This window comes from Vicia villosa, linkage group LG1 (assembly GCF_029867415.1).
Source record: "Vicia villosa cultivar HV-30 ecotype Madison, WI linkage group LG1, Vvil1.0, whole genome shotgun sequence".
NCBI lineage: Eukaryota > Viridiplantae > Streptophyta > Magnoliopsida > Fabales > Fabaceae > Vicia > Vicia villosa.
The window spans coordinates 212,431,511-212,454,962 of NC_081180.1; the positions used below are offsets into that span (position 1 = coordinate 212,431,511).

The following is a 23,452-nucleotide window of genomic DNA, read 5'->3' on the forward strand; positions in this document are numbered from 1 at the left end:
TTACTTGATTTACTCTTGCTTTCTCAGTCCTCAAATTTCTTAACTGGTGTAAAATTGAAGTGATAAATAACACCCATATCTTACAATTTCATACAGGGGCGGACCCATGTATAAGTGATAAATAACACTCATAGCTTACAGTTTTACAAGGGCGCAGTCCCACTTGATTTACTCTTGCTTTATCAAGATTTTGAACTTATAAATACTATGTGATATAAAATAGTTTCACAATGTCTGAAAATTATGTGATATAAAGTGATATAAAGTAGTCTCACCTATTGAAGTACACCTATTGATGACCATATTGAAGTACACCTATGACTAATATGTGATATAAATAGTAGTAGCTATTAACATTATATTCATATATACTCTTTCATAGTTTATTTATCCTACACATATTCTATATATCTCTTTTAAAAATGGTTCCACTAGATATTTAACATATAATTTATAAAATAAAATTGTAGCACTCCTTCAATAATTTATAAACAAATATTTATATTTTTCATTTATTTTAATTTATATTTATTTTAATATTAAAAAATGCTTAGAATTAAGGGAGCTTATGAAAAAAATATTGAGCGGGTATTTTAAAATTGTGTTCTCTTATAAAATATTTTTGTAAACGATATTTTTATTCTAAATTTACTATTGATTCAAATATTTTTGTAAACGATACCTAACCATAAATAATATTTGTATACGGAAAAAAATTCTATTATTGAACAAAATATTTTTTATATACGAAAAATAACATTTATGATCCAATAATGTTTGATTCAAAAATGGTATAAAAATTTATTATTGATCTAAATATTTTTATATACGGGAATAAATTTACTATTGATTCCAATAAATTTATAAAGAATGTCAAAACAAAAATAATATTTACATACGAGAAATAAATACAGGAAAACATATTTTTATATACAGAAAAATAATAATTATTGTTCAAATAAAAAAAATGTCTTTTTAAAAATATTATGAATTACTCAAGGTGGTCGACAAAAACCTAAATATTAGTGGTTTATAAAAAAACTCCCATATTATATTGGAAAATATTTAATATTTAAAATTTTAACTTATACATTAATCTCAGACTTCTTTTTTATCCTTTTTTTATAGTTTATTTTAATTTTTTCTATTATTTTTGAATTTCATATTCTAACTGGTAACATAAAACCGGTCCACACCAGAACCCGTGCGGAGGCACGGGTTTCACACTAGTTTATAAGGAAAGAGATAGTTGTGCGGACTATTTTGCTAACTTAGGCCTCACGTCTAATTTCCTCCGTCTAGTTTATTTTATTCCCCTTAACCTTAGAACTGACATTGTAAAGAATAGGTTTGGATAACATTTTTATAAGTTTTTCTTTTGAGAGAGTTTTGGTTGGGGTCCCTCTCTTTTTTGTAACCTTTTTTCAATATATTTGGGCCTTATTAAAAAAAAAATAATTCGCAACTTACAATCAACCAGGAAACTAAAAATTAAACGAAAAAAATGTATATTCATTTTTATTTTATGTTTTAATAATTTTTTTGGAGACAGAAGTCACAAATTAACTCAAAGACGGAAAATTTTCGCCTCTACTAAAACTTTATCTTTTTTTTAATTTAGTTGACCTTGGCTGACAACCATTGAAACACAATTATTTGGACTCATAAATAATCCTTGGGGTCTTGCTAACCAGTGCCCTCAGGATAATGGTTAAGTATTCCTAAAAAAGAAAATATTTTATAGAAATTTTAATATTTCAATTTTCAAGGCATTAAATACGCAGATTACCAAAATAAAGTTACTATTTTAAAGTTTTAACCATTGCCCTGAGGGCACTGGTTAGCATTTCTCATAATCCTTTTATAAATTCTATCTCCAAACAATATTGTTTATATAATTTACAAATTTACTAATCAGAGACAAACAAGTTTTGAGACGAAAGTATTTGGACATAGTTTTACGCCTCTAAATATTGTCACTACAATTATGTCAAATTTAATTTTGGTCACTATCTTCAAATTTTCGTCTTTAATTCCATCTCTAACAAACAACAAAGAAGGAACAATTTCGTTTCTAAATTTCTTCATTGTTCAAGATCTTTTTAGTAGAGCCGCATATCTAAATATAAATGATTCGAAAAACTTAAAAAACATTTTAAAAATCAATCATAAATTTCACATTTAAATTCAATATAATAAATATCATACTATAAATTTTTTTAATATATATAAATAAAAAGAAAATATGTTTTTTTTTTATATGAAAGGCAATTCCATTAATAAGGAAAACAAGCAACAGACTCAGGCGGGTTTTTATCAGGATAACCCCCTAACCAAGTTCTTGAACCTAGCAGTTTGCCCCACTTTACTAAGTCATGAGCTAAAACATTACAATCTCTATAAATAAAAGCTACTGACGAAAACGAAAAACCATCTAACATTTCCTTACAATCAGAGACAATCGGTTCAATGACAGCATAATTTGTGATTCCATTGATACAATCAACGACTGCGAGAGCATCTGACTGAATCATGAAATTGTTCATCCCCAAACTCTTTGCAAGCCACAGCCCCCACCTAATTGCTAATGCTTCTGCTATGGCCGGTTCAACCGAAATGAATTGTCTGCTGCAGGCAGACAACAAGAGTTCATTATACTGATTCTTGACAACGCAACCAAAAGCGACGACATCTTCATCAAAAACTCCAGCATCAACCTGCATAAAATGCGTAGCCAAGGATTTCCTCTCTTCCTTGTGAAAATCCTTCTGCTCCTTCCCTTTCAAAACCACACACCTACTAAAGTCTTCAGACCACTCCAGTGCCTCCTTTGCGTTTTGGACGGGACAAACCTTTTTGTTCTTATATAGAAAATCATTCCTGGCCAACCAGATTTTGTGAAGCAGCACACAAATGATACGAATGCTGAAACTATCACCGCAACGGAACACATCTAACAGCCAGTCCCCAATATCAACATCTGAGGGTACTCGGTGGGACAGAATGGAAGAAAAGAAGGATTGTCTCGCGAAATCACATTCTAAAAATAAATGTTCAGCAGATTCAGCAGCAGTATTACAAAAGGAACAGCTGACATCTAACCTGATATCTCTCTTCCAAAGGTTAGTCTTGGTGGGGAGAATGTTCTTCGCTAGTCTCCACAGAAAGTTCCTAGTTTTGTTCAAAACAGGGGCACGCCAGATTTCTTTCCAAAGGTCCTGGTATGGCAAACAGGAGGGACCCGGCTTCTTCGCTTCTTTTTCCTGCAAACATATACGGTACGCAGATTTTACAGAATACTCACCGTCCTTCTCGAAATGCCATATTCGCTTATCAACCATACCTCTCGCCGATAGAGGAATACTCACAATATTTGAAGCAGTGGTGTGTTCAAAACTAGAGAAAATCAGTTGTCGATCCCAACTGCCAGTGTCCTTCTCAATAAGATCACTCACTTTGGCTTCTTCTCCAAGGGACAGTCCCGTATCTCTCACTTTGAAACCAGGCATGTTTGGAAGCCACTGGTCCTTGTAAATGCGAACTTTTTCCCCGTTGCCAATCCTCCATCTAGTCCCTTTTAGTACCAGATCCCTTGTGCCAATAATGCTTCTCCATGAATAACTAGGCTGAAAACCTGGGCCACAACATTCTAAGGAGTTCCTTGGGAAGTATCTTCCCTTCAAGACTTTACCCACGAGAGACTCCTCATTTGACATTAACCTCCAGAAGTGCTTACCAAAAAGGCTCGAGTTGAAATCGCTCAGCCCCCGGAATCCCAAACCTCCCCCTCTTTTTGTCTTGGCCAAATTTTCCCACCGCAACCAATGAACTTTCCTCTCGCCATTTCTAGCCCCCCACCAAAAGTTTGCTAACATTGCTTCGATCTCATGACAAATAGACTCCGGCAGCCTGTAGCAGCTCATTATATAACTAGGTATGGCCTGAGCCACCGCCTTGATCAGCACTTCCTTCCCTGCCCTGGACAAAAACTTTTCCTTCCAACCCTTAATTTTCTTCCAAACACGCTCCACAACCATCGCAAATACCTCCTTTTTTGACCTCCCAAAAACAACCGGCAAACCAAGATATTTCGAATGGCTGTTGACAGTCTTTATACCCATCCTTGAGCAGATCATATCTTTCTCATCTTCCCGCACGTTTCGAATAAAAGAAGCCTCAGACTTGTCAAGGTTCACCATCTGTCCTGAGGAGGCTTGGTATTTTTGCAGAATGGCCATGATTCTGTCACCCTCATGCGGATTGGCTCTTGCAAAAAGCAAACTATCATCGGCGAAAAAGAGGTGGGTTATGACCGGGGCAGCACGAGCAACTTTAATGCCATGGATAGAGCCTTCATGAGCTTCCTTCTGCAATAAGCCGGATAAAACATCTGCACACAAAATAAATAAATAAGGTGAGAGAGGGTCTCCTTGCCGGAGACCCCTGCTGGGAACGAAACTATTCGACGGCTGCCCATTCAAGAGAACTTTGTAGGAAACCGTCGAAATGCAGCGTTGAATGACATTCACCAAGTGTGAGGGGAAACCCATAGAGGAGAGAACTCCAATAACAAACTGCCACTCCACCCGATCATACGCCTTAGACATATCGAGTTTGAGAGCCATCACCCCACGCTTCCCTTTCTTCTTCTTTTTAAGCCAATGGAAACACTCCATCGCCACAAGTGCGTTGTCCGTTATGAGTCTCCCTTGAACAAAAGCGCTTTGTTCTTCATCAACTATTTCGGGCAGGCATCGTTTTAAGCGGTTAGCGATGGATTTCGTCACGATCTTCATCACCACATTGCACAGACTTATCGGTCTAAAATCCTTAGGACAAGAGGGGTTTTTGCATTTAGGGATAAGAGAAATGAGAGTACTGTTGATTTCCCCCGGATCCCTATTATTGTTCAACACCTCCAAAACTAAACTACACACATCCGGACCCACAAGATTCCAATACTTTTGGAAGAAGAGCGTGGGAAGTCCGTCGGGGCTAGGCGCTTTTAGCGGATGCATCTGGAACAACGCCTCTCTAATCTCTCCTATTGTAAAGCGTTCTTCGCACAAACTGATGTGATGAGGTTTAAGTTTACCTTTTACCACCGAGCAAACCTCCGAAATATTAGTGGGCAGCGACGTAGTAAACAACTCAGTGAAGTAACTGACTAACAGCTTTTCACATTGTTCCTCCCCTCTACGCCAAACTCCGTTTTTGTCTTTTAGCTTTGAAATTGAGTTCGTCTTTCTTATTTGTTCCGCTTTCTTGTGGAATAACTTTGTGTTTTTATCACCATGTTCCAGCCAAAGAGCTCTACTCTTCTGTCTCCAAACAACTTCCTCCACTTTCAGCAAATTATTACGTTGAGCCAACAAAGCCTTATACCGCAATCTGGACTCCTCGTTAGTATCCCACTCCACACCACTGTTTAACATACTCTCCAATCTCTTTAGTTCTTTACTGATAGCCCCCACTCTATACTCTTTGAAAGAATCCCCAAGGCGCTGCATTCCATTCAGCTTATTCACAACCTGTCCATTTTGGCTACCCCACAACTCTTTGATCAAAGACTCACACTTAGCATCGTGGCTCCATGCTTCTTCGAATCTGAAAATATGACTCCTACGCCTCCTTTTTTCACCTAAGTCCGACTCCAAATCAATTTTGATAACCGCGTGGTCGGAACCAAAACGAGAGAGGTGGTGAACTTTTATCGGCGAGAATCTGTGTATGAACTCCTCTGTAGCCACACATCTGTCGAGACGACATTGGATATTTTCTTCCCCTCTCCTCCTATTTGTCCATGTAAATTTATGCCCCTCAAAACCAAGGTCCAGGAGCCCGCACGCATCCAGAGTATGTCTTCCATGCGACAGCTGAGACATCTTTCTGGAGTTACCTCCTAATTTCTCACTATCCACCACCACATCATTCAATTCTCCAAAAAATATGGCTCTGGATCCTCCCCTACTTCTAAGATCTTGAATTAAAGACCAAGTACGTCTCTTATTATGTTCCTCTGGGAAACCGTAAACACCATTAAAATGCCAGACCTGATTATCAAAACCATCTATCACCTCCCCTCCTATATGGTTAAGAGAGAAAGAAGTGATGTTAACTTGCACCACCTCTTTCCAAAACAGAATGAGTCCACCTGCCCTTTCCTTCCCCAACCCGTTGCAATCCACAGCAAAACAGAAATCACAACCGCTCCTTATTTTAACCCTTTCCACTTCCCCTTTTTTTAACCTCGATTCCATAACAAACACCACATCGGGATTTTCGACACGGAAGAGCCTTAACAAGGCTCGAACTGCACGGGGACTCCCTAACCCCCTGCAGTTCCAGCTTAATATTTTCATTGTTTCAGGCGGTGTTGGTCTTCCAACACCACCTCTGGTTCAGGTAAGGATGTTACTCTTGCATCATCTGTTTTCTTCAGCTTCTTCTCCCCGCTACCACACTCCTCAATAGTGCCATCAAGGATCATCACGTCCACCAAATTCCTCTTCCCGCTTTCTAACTCAGACTTCTTTCCGATAGAGCCAATCCCCTTCCTAACAACTTGCCTCCTAATCCATTTCTTCTTCCTTCCTGACTCCCCTTTTTTGGTGATTTTTTCCTTCACCCCCACATTTGAAATGTCTACAGCCCCTAACGACTCCGCCATGGCTTCTATCTCCAACATGTTCTTTCCTTTAACCAAACCTACTGCTATCTCCTTTGAGGCCTTCTGAAGCCCTATCTGGAAGCGCACAAGGGTTACAAAGAGACACCCCAGAAAACGGATGGGGGAAAAACCAAAATGGATTTGGGAGTGAAAAAACCAGATAGACTGGAAGGTGAAAGACCGCCGCGCAAAACCCTAACAGGGTAGAGGAGGGGAGAAAACACGATAAGTTTTTAGAGAGAGGTTAGAGCTTCTGTCACTAGAAACACGTGGGTCAATAAAAAAAAAAAAAAAATATATGTTAAAAGAAAGGTAATGGTATTCTTATCCACAAATATCTACTGTATTCATTAGCAAACTAGAAGAAAAAAAAATCATACAATACCATTTTCCAAACACTTTTTCAATCTATGCTATATATGCAAACCAAACAAAGCAAAACTAGAAACAATACATAGCAAAACTATTATCATCAAATTGATAGCATAGCTTCTCAACCAAGAAACACCACCCCAACAACAAAAGCCAGCCACATTCCCTTCACACTACAGTAACCAGCACCAGAAGAATTTTCAGAAGGCACGTGTTTGTTTTCATCATCATCATCCTTCGACAACGATGACTTGCTTCCATCACCGGGCTTAGACGAACCTCCTTTAGAAACCGGTGCATGTGCAGGAGCTTTAGCAGGAAGCAAAAGATCAAGAGGAACAAGAACCTTGTCAACCTGATATATAGCTAGTTTATTATCTGCATAAACGGTTCCTGTAACAGTGGCGTTAACCGCGCCAGTTGTTAGGCTAACGTGGCTACCCCCGGAAGTTGTTACATTGAGTTGTAGCCTTTTGGCATCGTCCCCGGCTTGTGTTTGAACCGGGTTTGTTAACGTGTCGAAATTTGAGATGGAGATGAATGAGGAAAGTGTGTGGAATTGTAACAGTTCTACTTTGTGTCTGTCGTTGAGAGAGTTAAGGAAACCTGGTTTCAGTTTTGAAAATGCACTGTCTTCTGGTGCGAAAAGGGTTAAACCGGCGTTGCTGGAATCTGATGCTGAGGCTGATGATGATGATGTAACTAGCTGTGAGTTGAGTTGGTTTATTAACTGAGTTGTTTTGAGAAGGCGAATAAGAACCGAGAATCGTTTGGCTTTTTGTAGAATTAGAATGATGTCAATGGATGATGTTTTGGGGATGATGTCGATCGGGGTGGGGGCTCCACTTGGGGAAACTGGTACAAGGGGAACTGTGTTGAAACCTGGTGCTGGTGTTGATGCTTGTGGAGGTTGAACTGGTGAGAGTTGTGCTGAGGTGGTTGTGGAGTAGAAGAGGGTGATAGTTATTAGTAGTTGTAGAATTGAAGAGAAAAGAAATTGTTGTTTCTTCATTGTTGAATGTTGAGATGAGATTAATGTGTATGACAGTTTGGAATTACTACTTGATAGAAGTTTATTTGTGTCTTGGTGTGAGGAATGAAGGAGAAAGGATTGGCTTTTATTGAGGATGATAATAGGTGCAAGGTTTGGTTGAGATTAGTTGGAAAGAACATTGGAAGTTATAACTTTTTCATCATATCATATCATATGATTGATGAATTAGTTGTGAGAAGTGAGATTTGACAGTGGAGTTATATAATTATTAAAGGGTTGCAGGTAGATTAAAATGTGTATACATGAATTTTTTTGGTTTTATCACATCATAGAGTTATAATATCAATTATTTGATGGTGAGGATATGTGAAAATGTGGTAGGAAAATGGGCTTTTGATCTGTAAGAGGTTGAGGTTTTCCATCTGCCAGAAAGAAGAGGAAATAATCAGCTTATAATTTATCTTCCTATCGTTGTCTGACAAAGAGTTATTAATAAAGACTGAGGAGCGAAGAAGCAAACATTGGACCCACCATAATCTCATATCAGATGTTACTCAGTAAACTGTGAAATAATATGATTCATTTTTTATGAATAACAGTGTAATTTTCATTTTTGATGTTCAATTATGGCTGTAAAAGAACAAATGAAGATGTGCAACTATTTTCCATAAAACAAAGATAACTTGATTCTATTCAATGTAATATTTTCTCTGCAGGATGAAACTTATGCTATTTTGTAGGGTATTTTCACATGATTTGCTTCTTTCTTTCCCTAATAAAAGCAACTCTAATGCAGTATTCTAAAATTTTAATATCAGTTAAGACTATTTTCTTTATATTTTTCTGCATTGGAGTTGAGTGACATGAGGACAGTCGCCAATATGTCGGATGAGTTTCCATTGCCTTCAATTCTGAGACCCTATTGTTGAGTATGAGTCAACTGAGAAGCGTAGTCTGTAGAAGCAGGCTTAGTCACACTTGGCCGAGCTGCGCAGACACATATTGTTTTGTTGTTTGCAATTTAGTTCTTAATGCATTGGAATGCTCGGTTGATCCGGCTCCCGCATCTCAACGAGAAACATCACATATTTATCCAAAATGTTTAGACATTAGATATACAACCTCTCTTATAAATCCAACATTCTACTCATTCATTCATAGATGTGAGACTTTGATTCATCAAGTAATTGCAATGTGCAAGATAAAGCACAAAATAGTTATAGAGAAGGAAAAGAAAGTGTGGCATTTCAAAAATTGGCTGCCAGATTGAGGATCACCTATTGGATTGAGACTTCACCTCTTAAGAATAATGTTTTCACTATAATGTCTATTTAAAAGTGATAATAATCAATTATAAATGTTTACAATGAAGATTATAGTTTGTCAAATAAAATTTCTTTCACCAAAACAATATTTTTCGGTTTTTACATGAACAAAATCAGAAAAGTGTTCACACATCACAAGCTCTCAAACAACAATCTTCCCATGACAATACAAAAAACGAAACCAAGAAATTCAAAAAACAAAACAGCCTTCAAATGATTTACTCTTCATCAACTGATCATGGCTAGTGCAGCAACAAAAAGGGACACAAACATTGTTCCATGAAAGCCAATCAAAATGTTAGCACCAGAAGTAGCCTTAGTTGTCGCACCCTGATCATCATCTGAAGATGAATCCTTAGCACCCTTAGGTGCTTTTGCTATAGTAGGAGCCGGAGCTAGAGCTTTAGGCTTAGAGAAATCCAGAGGAACAAGCACCTTATCAACATGATATATAGCAAGTGTCTTATCAGAATATACAATCCCTGTGAGTGTAGCATTAACAGATCCGGTTGAAATATTCACATTGTTTCCATAAGCAGTCACATTCATCTGATAACCAGAAGGACTATCACTTGCAAGAGTGAGCACAGGGTTACTTAGTGAATCAAAATTTGAGCTGGAAACATAAACAGGAAGAACATGAAACTGTATCAGTTCTTTCTGTTGGCGTTCGCCGAGGGAATTGAAGTATCCGGCTTTGAGCTGCGAAAAAGCACCGTCGTCTGGTGCAAGAATGGTTAAACCGCCGGATTTTGTTGTGACCAGCTGCGCATTGATTTGGTTGATGATTTGCGTGGTTTTGAGCAAGCGGATTAGGGTGTTGAATGATTTAGCTTTCCTTAGGATTTTGATAATGTCTTGACCGGACGAAGAATCGGAGGAGGGTGATTGAGGTAATGAAGGGACTAATGGTTTTGCTGGTGCTGCTGCTGGAGCTGGTGTGGCAGGGGCAGGTTTTGCTGGAGGTTTAGGTGCTGCTGCTGGTGATTGAGCTGAAGTATTGATGAAAAATATATGAGCAGATAGTACTAAGACAGAAAAGAAGATGATTTGCTTCATCTTCTTATTAGTGATTGAATTTGGAAGTTATATTAGATAGTTTTGATTGTTTTGGAAAGGTGATAATGATAGATATATAAGATTTTAATGCTATGCGTAGTATTTGGTTTGTGGAAGTGTAATATTAGAGAGTGGTTTTATAGATGCTACTAGTGAGGGATGATTAGGTGAAAGGTTTTTGCAATATGAAGGTATGAAGATAAGCAATAATAGAAGTATGATATGAGGGTATAGCTTATATGTCTTGTTGGAGATTAAGGTGGTACATCAAACAAAATAAAGGTGACTGAAAATGAATATGGGATTTGATTTTGCTGCTGTAGTGTGGCCACAAACTTTTGTAAAATCAATATACAAATAAAAACAAAAATATGACACAAGATAAAAACACATTTTTCTACTAAAAAAAATCCACTCAAAAAAGTTAAAGATACTAGTTTATGAGTATATTTTGTATTCATAAAAATTTAGAGAATTTCTTTGTCCACCTTTCAACCTTCTAGGTCACCTCTGGTGAAAAACCATATATACCCCTGACTTCGGAAATGCATTTCCAAAATGCAAGAAAAAGGTGTTTTCGGAGATGCATCTCCGAAAGCGCCTTTTTTTTTCAAAATTTGTCTTATTTCGGAAATGCATTTTCGAAAACACCATTTCGGAAGTTCATTTCCGAAATACTGCGCGTTTTGCAGATTTAGCAAAACAGCCCCCATCCCCCATTCATTTTACCCTAATCTTCTTCCAAACTCAGCCTCTCTTCAAGTTTTCTGCAAAAGCAAGTGTGAAGTATCAGAGATTGCCAAAATCTTCTTCCAATCTCAACCTAAATCATCTCAAACTCTATTAGTGGTAAGTTTATCAAATTTTTTCAATTTTTAGATCCATTATTCATATCTCTATTAGGGTGTTTAGAAATTGCAAAAATCACATTAAGGTAGGTTGGTACTGCTATTTAGGTTGTTTACAATGAATAAAAGTAGTTTTAATTTAGGGTTTTGGGGTCTGCCATGGAAGTTGCAGAAAACTTCATCGCAGGGATGTTTCGGAAGTTCATTTTCGAAAACACCTCCATTCCCAATTTCGGAAATGAACTTCCGAAGTGTATCAGAAATGCATTTTTTTAGTTTTTTCTGTTGTCTCGCATATTAATCGATTTCAATTGTTTTCAGGAACATGTCAGGCAACCAAGCACGCATCAGACAGGGTAGAGAGACCCAGACTGCGTCGGCTAGACGCGAGCGGGCGGCGGCGCAGCTGGCGTCGACCCAGGGACGGCGGCAGGGCTGGGGACGACGTGTGCGAGTTCCCGTGGAGATGGACGAGGGTACCTCTACATCTGGATCGAGGAGTCGTCTGGCTCGGGTATCTTCTTCCCGCCAGCGAGAGGAGGAGGAGGCGGAGGAGGAGGCAGTGACATACCACGAGGCGGAGGAGGTACCGGATGTTGACCCTCCACACGGGGAGGAGGAGGAGTAGGAGGAGGGCTACCCAGGAGGGCCTAGTGACACTTTCGTGCTGATTACCTACCACGAGCACGTTGCTCGGCGTATCTGGGAGGGAGAGGTATTTTTTATAATTTGTCCGACTATATTATTTAACCGTTTATAATTTAGCCGTTTATTCAATATTTTCTTAACGGTCTATTTAACATACTTTTTTATTTGTTTTTTTTGTAACAGGAGAAAGAGCCTTTGAAAATGGTGACCACTCCCGGAAGGTTTTCAGTCTGTTTAAACCAACTGCTGAGTGGTTTAACGACGCGGTGAGAGCTTTAGGGCTTAGTGGGCTCTGCATGACGGGGTATATCACCATCAGACACGGCATGCAGGGGGGCTTTATGGAGCGGTGGCACAGGGAGACGTCTTCTTTCCACTTACCAGTTGGGGAGATGACGATCACCTTGCATGATGTGCAGTGTCTTCTCCACCTGCCGATCAAGGGGGGCGCTGTTGCACCACTCCCGGATCCAGAGGATCGAAGCCAGTGAGTGGATGGCGCTCTATTTGGGTATGGAGCCCGAAGTTGCTGACTATGAGTGCATCACGACATCTGGGCCTCATATCCGGTTCACCATACTGAGCACTTATTTCGAGCACCACCTGGAGGCGGCGGCCGAAGCCGAGGATGCGGGTGACGACCTATTTACACATTATCACCGTGGATGCGCTCTCCGGTGCTGGTACATGTTTGTGGTAGGCGCTGCAATCTTTGTGGACAAGAGTGCAAGGTACGTCGATGTGACCTACCTCCGCTACTTCATGGACTTGACTACCATTCACCAGTGGAAATGGGGGGCAGCTACTCTGGCATACCTATACCAGAAGCTGAAAGAGGCCTCCAACTGGAGGACGAGGCAGTTGACCGGATCCTGCACACTACTTACGGTACGTTTCATTTTAATTGTTTCGTATTTATTTATGTTTCGTATTTATTTTTAATACATTATCGTGTTTGTGTTTCAGAGCTGGATCATCTCTTACTTCTCCCGCATCCACGGCTTCCACCTTGATCATGAGTATGATGACGCCATGCCCAGAGCCGCCAGATACGTTCTCCAGAGGGAGAACAATGCAGTGGGACCATACCGTGGGTACCTCGACCGCACGATGCACGATGACGTCACTTGGAGGCCATTCAGCGACTACACTCATGTTGTCCCCTTTGACGGCATATCTTTATATTCTACTGGTTGGCATGCGGGACCAGCACCATGGTGTGGTATCTCCCTGAGCGGTGCATGCGACAGTTTGGGTATGTATAGATGATACCCAGGCCACCTTTTGAGGCTGCTCCCGACACGGTGACCCGAGTGCAGCTCACTAGCATGTTTGAGGATCGGGAGCGTCATGTGGTACCGAAGGAGTATCGTCACATTCGGGTCACCCAGGACTGGCACAGTGTGGAGGGGTATGTCACATGGTTCTATCGGGTGTCACATCCTCTGCTGAGACCCAACGCTCCCAGCGCTCCTAGGCCAGCACACAAGGAGATCCTGGAGAACCAGCAGGCCGAGGATGACCACGCCATTGATCTCCTGCCGATCTGCAAGCGGATAGAGATGCTTGGGCGGGACGCGTTGGATCGAGGTTTCGTTCAATAGGGCAGTCCAGAGGCAGTCGCCGTGATGGAGATGATCGTCACTGATGCGGGTCGTGCGGCGGCATACAGGCGGCAGAGGAGGTCCCAGGGAGAGAGGGTTAGGCATACCTAGTAGGGGTCCGGGTTTTTTTTTTTTTGTTTTCGGATTGTATCTCTCGCACACTATTACTATTTGGATCGGCTTGTATATATTATTTGGATTTGATTTATCATATTAGTATTTTTTGTTTATATGTCGCTTATTTTATTTGGCGTTTTCCTTTAATTAAAAATACAAGACTGTTTCGAAAAACATAAAAAAAAAAACATAGTTTCTGCATAATTCGGAAATGCATTTCCGAAACCCCCCAAAATTTGAAAAAAGGTGTTTTCGGAAGTGCATCTCCGAAAACACTCCCCCTTTGGTGTTTTCGGAGATGCACTTCCGAAGTCTGAGAAAATTTTAAAAAAAAAAATACTTCGGAAATGCATTTTCGAAGCAGGGGTAAAGTGGGGTTTTCGTTGGGGGTGACCCCCATAGGGAGGTGGGTAAAGAAATTTTCAAAATTTATGTGAGAGGTCTCTTTACTTAGAGAGTCATATGAAATTCACTTTCGATATATTTGGATTAGTAAAATTGTAAAAGAGGAATGTTTAGTGGACAATCAATTTTGTACATATACCTATAAAATAGTCATACTCTTGTTTTGTTCAAAATAAAAATAAAAGACAAATAAAACAATTTATCTCTTGTGGGTAAAAGTTTAAGTTAGTAATTTTACTTGTTTTAAAATGAGTTGAAATTGAGCATTTTGTAATTTAAAAGATCCAATAATAATATTTTAGGTGAAAATGTAGATTATGGCTTTCTTATGATCCATAATCTCTCTTATCTAGTTGTCGTGTAATGTCAACTGAGTGATATAAATTAAGAGGTGTTAAGTATTATTAAAGTCATCTTTGTCATCTAATGATGTTCAAGGGAAGACTTTTGTTTCAAGCTTCTCCGATGGTTTGTCCTCTCAACTCTCTGATGGTGATAATCATCTTAAAGACATCATAAATCTCATCCCGATAGACGATTCAAAGTTCTTGTGTGATGCTAAAGACAAAGATAATGATTCGAAGAGTTGAAGTTTCTGACACAAGGGCGTTTCTGACATTACTAAGGAAAAATCACACACACATACACACACTAAAAACCTTTGAGAAGTCTCACTTATTTTGTTTAAACCACCTAAAAATATTTTTAAGGTCTAGTTAATTGATTAGGGAACTATTTGATCAGTTAAGAATTGTTTTACAACTAAATAAACAGATATCCCTAAAATTATAATCGATTATTTTGTATTATAATGTTCATAAACGATTGAAACAAGTATCTTAAAGATTAGTAACGGCTAAATATTTAAACCTTTCATTTGTGGCTTAAACAATCGATTATTCATGTGTAATAATCTATTGGCATAATCGATTATGAGAATGCCCATGGATTATTTGCAAATTTGAATCACTCTTTGGCCTGTAAATAGATAGACTCACTATCATTTCAAATTACTCAGAAAATGATCTTTGATCTTACTTTCCCACTTTCTTATCTTTTTCTATGAATCTCTCATTTTCTCACATATATTTTTCCTTAGTGCTTTAAGAGTGTTCTTGTGCATAGTGAGGATCATTGTTTTAGGTAAGGGCATAGCTATAACTTATCCAAGAGTGTATTATCTTTTGAGTAAATTATCTTCTGTAAATAGTTGTTTGGTTGCAAGCTAAACCATGAAAAACTTTTTTTTTGGCTTGGAGATTGTCTTAGGAAGTATCAGTTTGGTTCGTGAGTTTCGTCTACAACAAAAGTTCTTTTTTGATTCGTAAAGATCATCAAATTAAATCTCAATAAATTTTTCTGAGCTCATCCCGGTCTAAAAGCTCTGTCAGTTCGAGATTATCCCGTGTAAAATCTCATCTTGGTTCCTAAGTTCAGTCGAGTGTAAAAACTTTGTTGATTCGAGATTAGCTCATGTAAAATCTCATATCAGTTTGGAGGTCAGCCTGTGTAAAACTCCATATCGGTTGAGAGGATAGCCAATATAAAACTCCATCTTGGTTCAGAAGATAGCTAGTATAAAACTCCATCTTGGTTCGAGGTCATCCTGTGCAAAATATGATCTGGAAGATAAACTTTGTTGTTTCGTTGAAAGTTAGTCTTTCAACTTCATATCCTTGTAAAAGGAGGTTAGTTGGCATCTCCTATTATAAGCTCTCAAGATAATGGTAACTCTTAAGAAGAATTTTCAGAGACAAAAGTAGGCCAAGTGATTAGGCTCATCTCACCTTATCTTGTGTTTGGAGTTAGATGTCCAACAAGTGACATCAGAGTATAACTCATATTTAAAGACTAATCATTTTAAGAGAAAGAAGACCTCAAACTTCTCTTAGGATTTTGATAATGTCTTGACCAGATAAAGAATTGAAGGATAGCGATTGAGGTAGTGAAGGGACTAATGGTTTTGTTGGTGCTGCTGCTGGAGCTAGTGTGATAGGGGCAAGTTTAGGTGTTGTTAAAGATAATTGAGGCAGTGGATATATGGGTCATTTCTCTTATATATTCAAGATTTTCTCCATTTCTAATCGATGTGAGACTTAACCACTCATATTTAAAACCACTCACACTTAAGTTCAAAAGGTTCGTATATCTTGACTAACTTACACATTCTAGAAAGCACTTACTTGTTTAATTTCTAACAAACACTTTCATAACAATCTGTTTTTGTTTTTACTAAAAAAATCAGGCAAGAGTGCCTTACACTTTCACAATCTCTCAAACACAAACAACACTCTTCCCAGGACAATACAAAACAAAAACAAGAAAGAAAGAACATAGGAGAAATAAAATAATAAAAGAAATAACATAAATCCTTCAAATGGATTGGTCTTCATCAACGGGGGATAGTCATAGCTGCAACTAAACCAATAAAAAGAGACACAGACATTGTTCCATGAAGGCTAATCAAATTGATAGCACCAGAAGTAGCTTTAGTTGTCTCACCCTGATCATCATCTGAAGATGAATCCTTAGCACCCTTAGGTGCTTTTGCTATAGTAGGAGCAGGAGCTAGAGCTTTAGGTTTAGAGAAATCCAGAGGAACAAGCACCTTATCAACATGATATATAGCAAGTGTCTTATCAGAATACACAATCCCTGTGAGTGTAGCATTAACAGAACCAGTTGAAATATTCACATTGTTTCCATAAGCAGTCACATTCATTTGATAACCAGAAGGGCTATCGCTAGCAAGAGTGAGCACAGGGTTACTTAGTGAATCAAAGTTTGTGCTTGAGACATAAACAGGAAGAACATGAAACTGTATAAGTTCTTTCTGTTGGCGTTCACCAAGAGAATTGAAGTATCCAGCTTTGAGCTGCGAAAAAGCACCATCATCAGGTGCAAGAATGGTTAAACCGCCGGATTTTGTTGTTACTAGTTGCGCGTTGATTTGGTTAATGATTTGTGTGGTTTTCAACAACCGGATCAGCGTGTTGAATGATTTAGCTTTCCTTAGGATTTTGATAATGTCTTGACCAGACGAAGAATCAGACGAGGGTGATTGAGGTAATGAAGGGACTAATGGTTTTGCTGGTGCTGCAGCTGGAGCTGGTGTGGCAGGGGCAGGTTTTGCTGGAGGTTTAGGTGCTGCTGCAGGTGATTGAGCTTTAGTAGTGATGAAAAATATATGAGCAGATAGTACTAAGACAGAAAAGAAGATGATTTGCTTCATCTTCTTTCTAGATAGTTTTTCTGTTTATGGAAATATGCAAATGATAGGTAAGATTTTGTTGCTATGAGTGTTTGTTTGATGTGTGGAAATGTAATGGAGTGAATTACATTTATAGATGGTAATAGTGAGTGATAATTAGGTGCAAAGTTTGCAATAATAGTACTATGAGGGTATATCTTATCTGTCTTGTGGGATATTAAGGTGGTACATCAAGGAAAATAAAGGTAACTGAAAATGGGATTTGATTTTGCTGCTGTAGTGTGGCCACAAATCTTACTTGAACATGAAGAAATAAGAAGTTGGTTGTGATCTGATACAGATGTGAAATCAAATCAATGAAAAACACATTTAAGCCTGATATAATTGTTTATATTATTATGGTGAATACTGTTATAAAGATACTTAATTTATATACACCTATCGCCGTAGTGATACGATCTAAACCGTCCAATCAACTCGCTAACCTGCTAGATCTTGATATAATGATCTAGATTGGTGACTTGATAAACAATAAATGAAAATAATCTAAATCAATAGTTTGAGATTTTCATCAAATAATTTGCTAGGAAGGAAAAATATGCAATATCTTATCACTAAAATGGAATTAATTACTACAACTACATTCTTACATTTACTTCATCTGATATATAAATGTAACTACCTGATTTTATTTAGTTGAATGAAAGATGAAAAAAAGCTCAACCCTGTAGGGTAATACAAATGAACTACTGAATGAACCTAACACTTGAAAGAATCCCAAAACTACCTGGGAGATTTTGTGGAGAGACATTGCCCGCATGAGACAAGATTCAGCAACGCGCGTGTTTTTCGAGTTCGTATTTTCAAGCGCGATAGCTGCAAATTCAATTAATTACATCAGCATAGTCCTCGTAGTATATAATAATAATAATGCAAAACAAACCGCAACTCGTGTTTAACATAAGAAAACAAATCACCTTCCGACGAGTTGCTCTAGATGCTCTCCAGCCTAGCAAGCTCCTTGATCTTGGCTCCAGTCTCCTATATGGTAAATAATTTTAAAAATCAATAGGCAGTTATATCGGAAACATTACTTGCAGTATTGCGGAAATGGGATTATGTTGAAATAAAGGAGGAGGATGGAGCAACAACATACAGATTCTCTTGTTCGAGCTTTTCAGCAATAGAAACTGCTTTGCGTTTTGACCATCCACTTCGTTGACTTTCTGCCTGCTGGATTACATGAGCAAGAGATACCTTACTTCTTACAAGACTTCGACTTTGACTATGTGACACAACACTCGGTGTTTTTTGAGACGTTGACACTTGTCCCATACCCTGCTGCCCAATATTCTTGTGCTCCATATGAGAGGCTTCTTCGTCTTCTTCTACAATTTCACCCCTTCTCTTCTCAGTGCCCACATCAATTAAGTCTCGTATCTGAGATGTACCGTCATTGATAGCAGGCAATACAAGAGGCGAGTCTGCATCTTCATTCGATTCACATCTAATTTCTATGGTTACGGAAGATCCGAGGACAGATTCAAATGCTTGTAAGATGAAACCAGTGAACTTCTCAGCCGTGGATTTTGAAAGTTGAGAGTTAAACATTAGTTGCACAGTTGGAGCTGAACAATAAAGGATCACACTACCGTTAGAATCTAACTAAATTGCTACAAAAAATTATTAGTTACGTTGTTTAAACAAAAATAGTGAAGATATGATCGTGCTCACCTGCCCCGAAACTAATGAAGATCAGCTTTCCTGCTTTATACAAAAACTCTTTGAGACCAGAATAGTTAATCCTCTCTAGCACCTCTAACCATATCTCTTCGATTTCTTTGCGGTTTTTATCCAAATTCTGCCTTTCATTTATCCTAGTCTTATCAGTCGAATGTGAACAAGTATGTTGAGGAGCGAAACCAGAAACGCTATGTCTTCTATCTGTTGAATTTCCAGCGTTCGAATTTTCCGTTCTAGCATCCATTGATTTTCGTCTTGTTCTGTTAGGAATTTCAACAGGATTTCCGGTGTTTCTAGTAGCTTCTTTTACATTTCCATTATTTAGAGCGAAGGGACTATGGTGGAAACTATTATCAGATGAAGTCGGTAACCCGTATTGCTGGTCAGGAGCTAGTTGAAGCAACGCAGCTGTCAACCAGGTTAGCTTGTCATTAGACATTCTTAACTGCTTCTCCGCCTCAGATAAAGTTTTCAGAGCTTGACGAAGCTTTTCCATGTCTTCTTTCAACACTGAGACAGAAATCATTATCATCGATTAGTGAAAGGAAATAATAAAAGTTGTATTCATCAATAATGAAACCAAATTAAGGCTCTCGAATCTCTACATTGACAGAAATATAAAACCATAAGGTTAGAAACCTCTGTAGTACCGACACCTCTGAAAAATTAGTAAACTATCTATAAGAGAGAGAGTTTTGACTCACATGGTTGTCTTCGGAAGAACTTCCTTCTTCGCCTTTCTTTAGCGAAATCATAGGTCCCAGCAAGTATATCTGTAATTACTGTGGCAAGCTGTGACATCAAAGCTAATGGTTCAACTCCTGCTTCCATTATCACTCTCAAATTTTTTACAGTGTTTACCGTGTCCGCAGATAATGCCAAATCAAGCAGATCCACCAACTTTTCATCAGAGATAAGCCCTACCTGAAGATACGATTTTTAGCAATTTACAACAGAATCAAGTGGTCGGAAGAGGAAACAGATCAAAAATAAACAACTTACCAATTCTTGAACAAGAGGAACGGAAATTCTCTGCCCAAGCAAACTAAGTTGTTCAAGTGTCATCTCGGCGTCTCTCAACGATCCGTCGGACCTTGATGCGATGAGTTTCAGGGCATCCTTATCAATATCGAGACCTTCTTTGGTTGCAATCCACTGCAGTGTATTTACAATATCCGAATCCTTCAACTTTGGGAAAAAGAATTTTTGACACCTAGATATTATTATATGAGGCAAGACATCAAGACTAGTACTGACAAGGATAAAAACCACACGTCTAAGAGCTCGATCAATGACCTTGGATATAGCATTCCAACAATCAGCCGATAGAGTATCACAATCATCGAAAATAAACACTCTGTACTGCGACGGAAGATGGGAAACAGTCATATTATCGAGTAGATCCATGATGTTCTCAAAGTCAAAATTACTGACTGGACCAACTTCCTTGATATTTCTACTCTTTCCCATATCATGTGCTACGCAATAATTGCAAAAGCCACAAGGTTTTGGGTGTTCTATCGAACTACAATTCAAAGCTCTTGCAAATATGCGAGCACAGGAAGTTTTCCCGGTGCCATGGGGACCATAGAACACATACAGCAATCCAACTTTCCGTCTCATCACTGCATTCGAAAGAGCTTGTGCCACTAAATTCTGTCCAACGATATCTCTGAAGGTTCGTGGAATATACTTTTGAGTTAAACTTTGGTGTCTACTACGATGATTCCGTCTCAACTTATTATGTTGGCTACCAGATCTAGCTTCAGAAGCAAGATCAGAATCGATATCTTGTTTCAATAAATTGTCGCCATAAATACATAGTTCGCCTGAGTAATCACGGCCCCAACAAGCATTTTCCGTGCTTCCATGAGATCCAGATGCGTCAACCAGTAAAGGTAGTGCCTCTGCTTCAGAGTTAGTACATGAGCTAGAGCCGTCAGCTGCCACAGGCATCACAGAAATATTTCGTCCATTTGAAGCTAAAGACGTCCCTTTCTTTAACCTTGAGTCAGATAAACCACAGGACAAACTTCTTCCAGCAATGTCAAGGAAAGATTTACCTCTATGATGAATTCTGGACCAATTCCAAGGCATGCCACACCCATTTTTGGGTGCTCTAGTAACATTATCATTTGCATAATCATTGACCTCCTCCGAGTGATATTTCTGGTGAGTTGAACCCTCGGCGAATGAGTTTGAAGCCACAGACAATTCATTCTCGGCTCCAATATCTCTTGACGTTGTAGCAACCCGAGCTCTCCTCGCACTTCGGAATTTGCGCCTTTTTGTCCTATTCATTCCATTTCCATGACTGCGCATGCTGGCTTGTTGTGCCTCAACAATTTTCTCTTGTCTCGGAAACCTTGCCCGAAAATGAATGTTCGATGATGCTAAATCATCACTTTCCAAAGGAACATCATTCAGCTGTTCAGAAAGAGTCTTAACTTCTCGAGCATTCTTTCCCCGCTGTCTACTCTTTCTCTCCAAAGATTGAGAGTGCCTCGAAACAATATCTTCAGCCAAACTTATGCCGGCCTCATCAAGAAGTTGCTCTTGACTGATAACTGCCAAATAATCAGGCCTATTACTCTTCCTCCCAGATTCTTCTCTCCCAACTCTCCTCCCATCCCCGATCCCACTCCTACTACTTCGTTCACTAGTTACCGCGGGCACTGCATCATTACCCTTACTAGCCTCACCCGGAGCAACTCTTGCCGTACCTTTACTCACCACCGGTGGCGAGTTTCCAATTCCAGACAACCTCCTACCTTCCTTCCGACTATCAACACCCACCGACCTTCTCCCCCCTTGATTCACACCATCATTTTCTCCTCTTTTAAAAAGCAAGTCAACCACAGAAGGAGAATGCCACGACGGAGGACTCGCAGAAGGATCCCGAAGAGACCGCGATCTTTGAAGCACAACAAGGTCTCTCATAATAGACCTATCAGCAATTATTGGACTGTTTTTATGCATATGGTTCTTCAAGTGAATACAATTTGTTAAATGAATATGGTTCCGTAAATGATCACTAATATCACCATTAGCGTCTTTCAGTACCCTATTCCGAATAGCCCTAGTCATTATCAGAACACCAACCCTACTAACACCAGAATTTCCTCTAAACTAATGAAACAAATCACAAAATATCTCATTTTTTTTCTTACAGCTATGCCAAATATACCAATAGTACTTCACAATTATGGTAATAACAACAAATAATAACAAAATGCTCAATTCAAAACACCTATTAATTACTCACCAAAACAGAAACAGCGACTCTCATAGTCAATTATCCAAACACAGACCCACCAAGATTCAACCCATCAATAATCACCATAAAACTAAACATAAACCACCCAATACTTCATAAAACCCATTGAACCAAACAAACTCCAAAAAAAAACAAACTTTATAGTCCAAACCAGAGTGCCGCTTCAGCTTCGGCTACTACTCCAAAGCAAGACAGGAATTTTAAGTTAAAAGAAGCAAAGAGAAAAGAAAAAGAGAAGACTCCATTATTTCAAAGCTAACTGTAACCGAAGTAGCTAAAGTTAATGGAGAGTCGTGAAGTAAGTAACAACAGCATTTGTAAAGGGGACAAAAGAAAAGGTTGTTGAAGGCAAAAACAGTTGAATCAGGTGAATGAGAAGAGAAAAGAAAAGGTGGTACCGTTAGATCTCAGAGTTCCAACAAGGTTCACATGCAGTTCACGAGGGTAGAAAACGATAGTTGAAGTTCAAAAAACCATGGATGGTTAGAGAGAGAAAGAGGAGAGAGAAAGAAGTGGTGAGAGGGTGAAGGGGGTGATGTTATGGGGCTGTAAGATCCGTTGTTGTTGTTTGAGACATAATTTTGGGTACAGAGGACACACTGCTAATAAAGCGGTGTGTCCATATGCTAAGCATGCAAATAGTAAAAATATATTTTTTTAATTAATATATTTTTTTCCTTTTTTCTATAAAAATAAAATGGGTTGTTGAATATTTTGACTGTTTTTTAGTACACTCTCACGTGGATAGAGGTGTAATGATGGTGATTCCGTTTTGAAAATGAAAATAAAAAATATTTAATTTAATTTAGTTATTCTATAAAAAATTAGGAAATTTAAAATGAATCAAATTGATGAAAAACATGTTTATTTGGATAGACTCGATTGGATTAATATTTTTTATAAAAATAGTTTTAAATGGGAAAAGTTAACTTTTTATCAGACACAAATGTGGATTAAAATAAGATAAATAATATATAATGGATATTAAAAATAATATTGATACTAGTAATTTTAAAACATCATTTGATATTTTATAGGAAGAGTGTACTTTCAAAACTATAGTTTCTCTTTTTTTTTAAATGTAAATTTTGTTGTTTCCCTCTAGGAAAAAAATTTATAATTACAAAATTTTAAAATTATTTTTGTTTTTATTTAATTGTATAAAATTATATAAAATAT

General features: G+C 38.3%; 4 protein-coding genes across 4 annotated transcripts; all 4 read right to left on the bottom strand.

Moving 5' to 3' along the window:
• Positions 1-6,994: 6,994 nt before the first annotated feature.
• On the bottom strand, positions 6,995-8,176 carry LOC131622282 (fasciclin-like arabinogalactan protein 11). Its single transcript, XM_058893309.1, has one exon. The coding sequence runs from the start codon at positions 8,052-8,054 to the stop codon at positions 7,164-7,166; it is 891 nt and encodes a 296-aa protein (XP_058749292.1). The 5' UTR covers positions 8,055-8,176; the 3' UTR covers positions 6,995-7,163.
• A 1,202-nt stretch (positions 8,177-9,378) lies between these two features.
• On the bottom strand, positions 9,379-10,544 carry LOC131622291 (fasciclin-like arabinogalactan protein 12). Its single transcript, XM_058893318.1, has one exon. The coding sequence runs from the start codon at positions 10,418-10,420 to the stop codon at positions 9,590-9,592; it is 831 nt and encodes a 276-aa protein (XP_058749301.1). The 5' UTR covers positions 10,421-10,544; the 3' UTR covers positions 9,379-9,589.
• A 5,703-nt stretch (positions 10,545-16,247) lies between these two features.
• LOC131644854 (fasciclin-like arabinogalactan protein 12) lies at positions 16,248-17,299 on the bottom strand. The gene has a single exon (XM_058915464.1). The coding sequence runs from the start codon at positions 17,272-17,274 to the stop codon at positions 16,435-16,437; it is 840 nt and encodes a 279-aa protein (XP_058771447.1). The 5' UTR covers positions 17,275-17,299; the 3' UTR covers positions 16,248-16,434.
• Positions 17,300-17,404: 105 nt separating this feature from the next.
• Positions 17,405-22,861, bottom strand: LOC131644853 (protein STICHEL-like 3). Its single transcript, XM_058915463.1, has 7 exons — positions 19,999-22,861; positions 19,701-19,920; positions 18,988-19,506; positions 18,410-18,881; positions 18,231-18,294; positions 18,041-18,129; positions 17,405-17,584 (listed from the first exon to the last, which is right to left on the bottom strand). The coding sequence occupies exons 1-7, from the start codon at positions 22,081-22,083 to the stop codon at positions 17,548-17,550; spliced, it is 3,486 nt and encodes a 1,161-aa protein (XP_058771446.1). The 5' UTR covers positions 22,084-22,861; the 3' UTR covers positions 17,405-17,547.
• Positions 22,862-23,452: the final 591 nt, after the last annotated feature.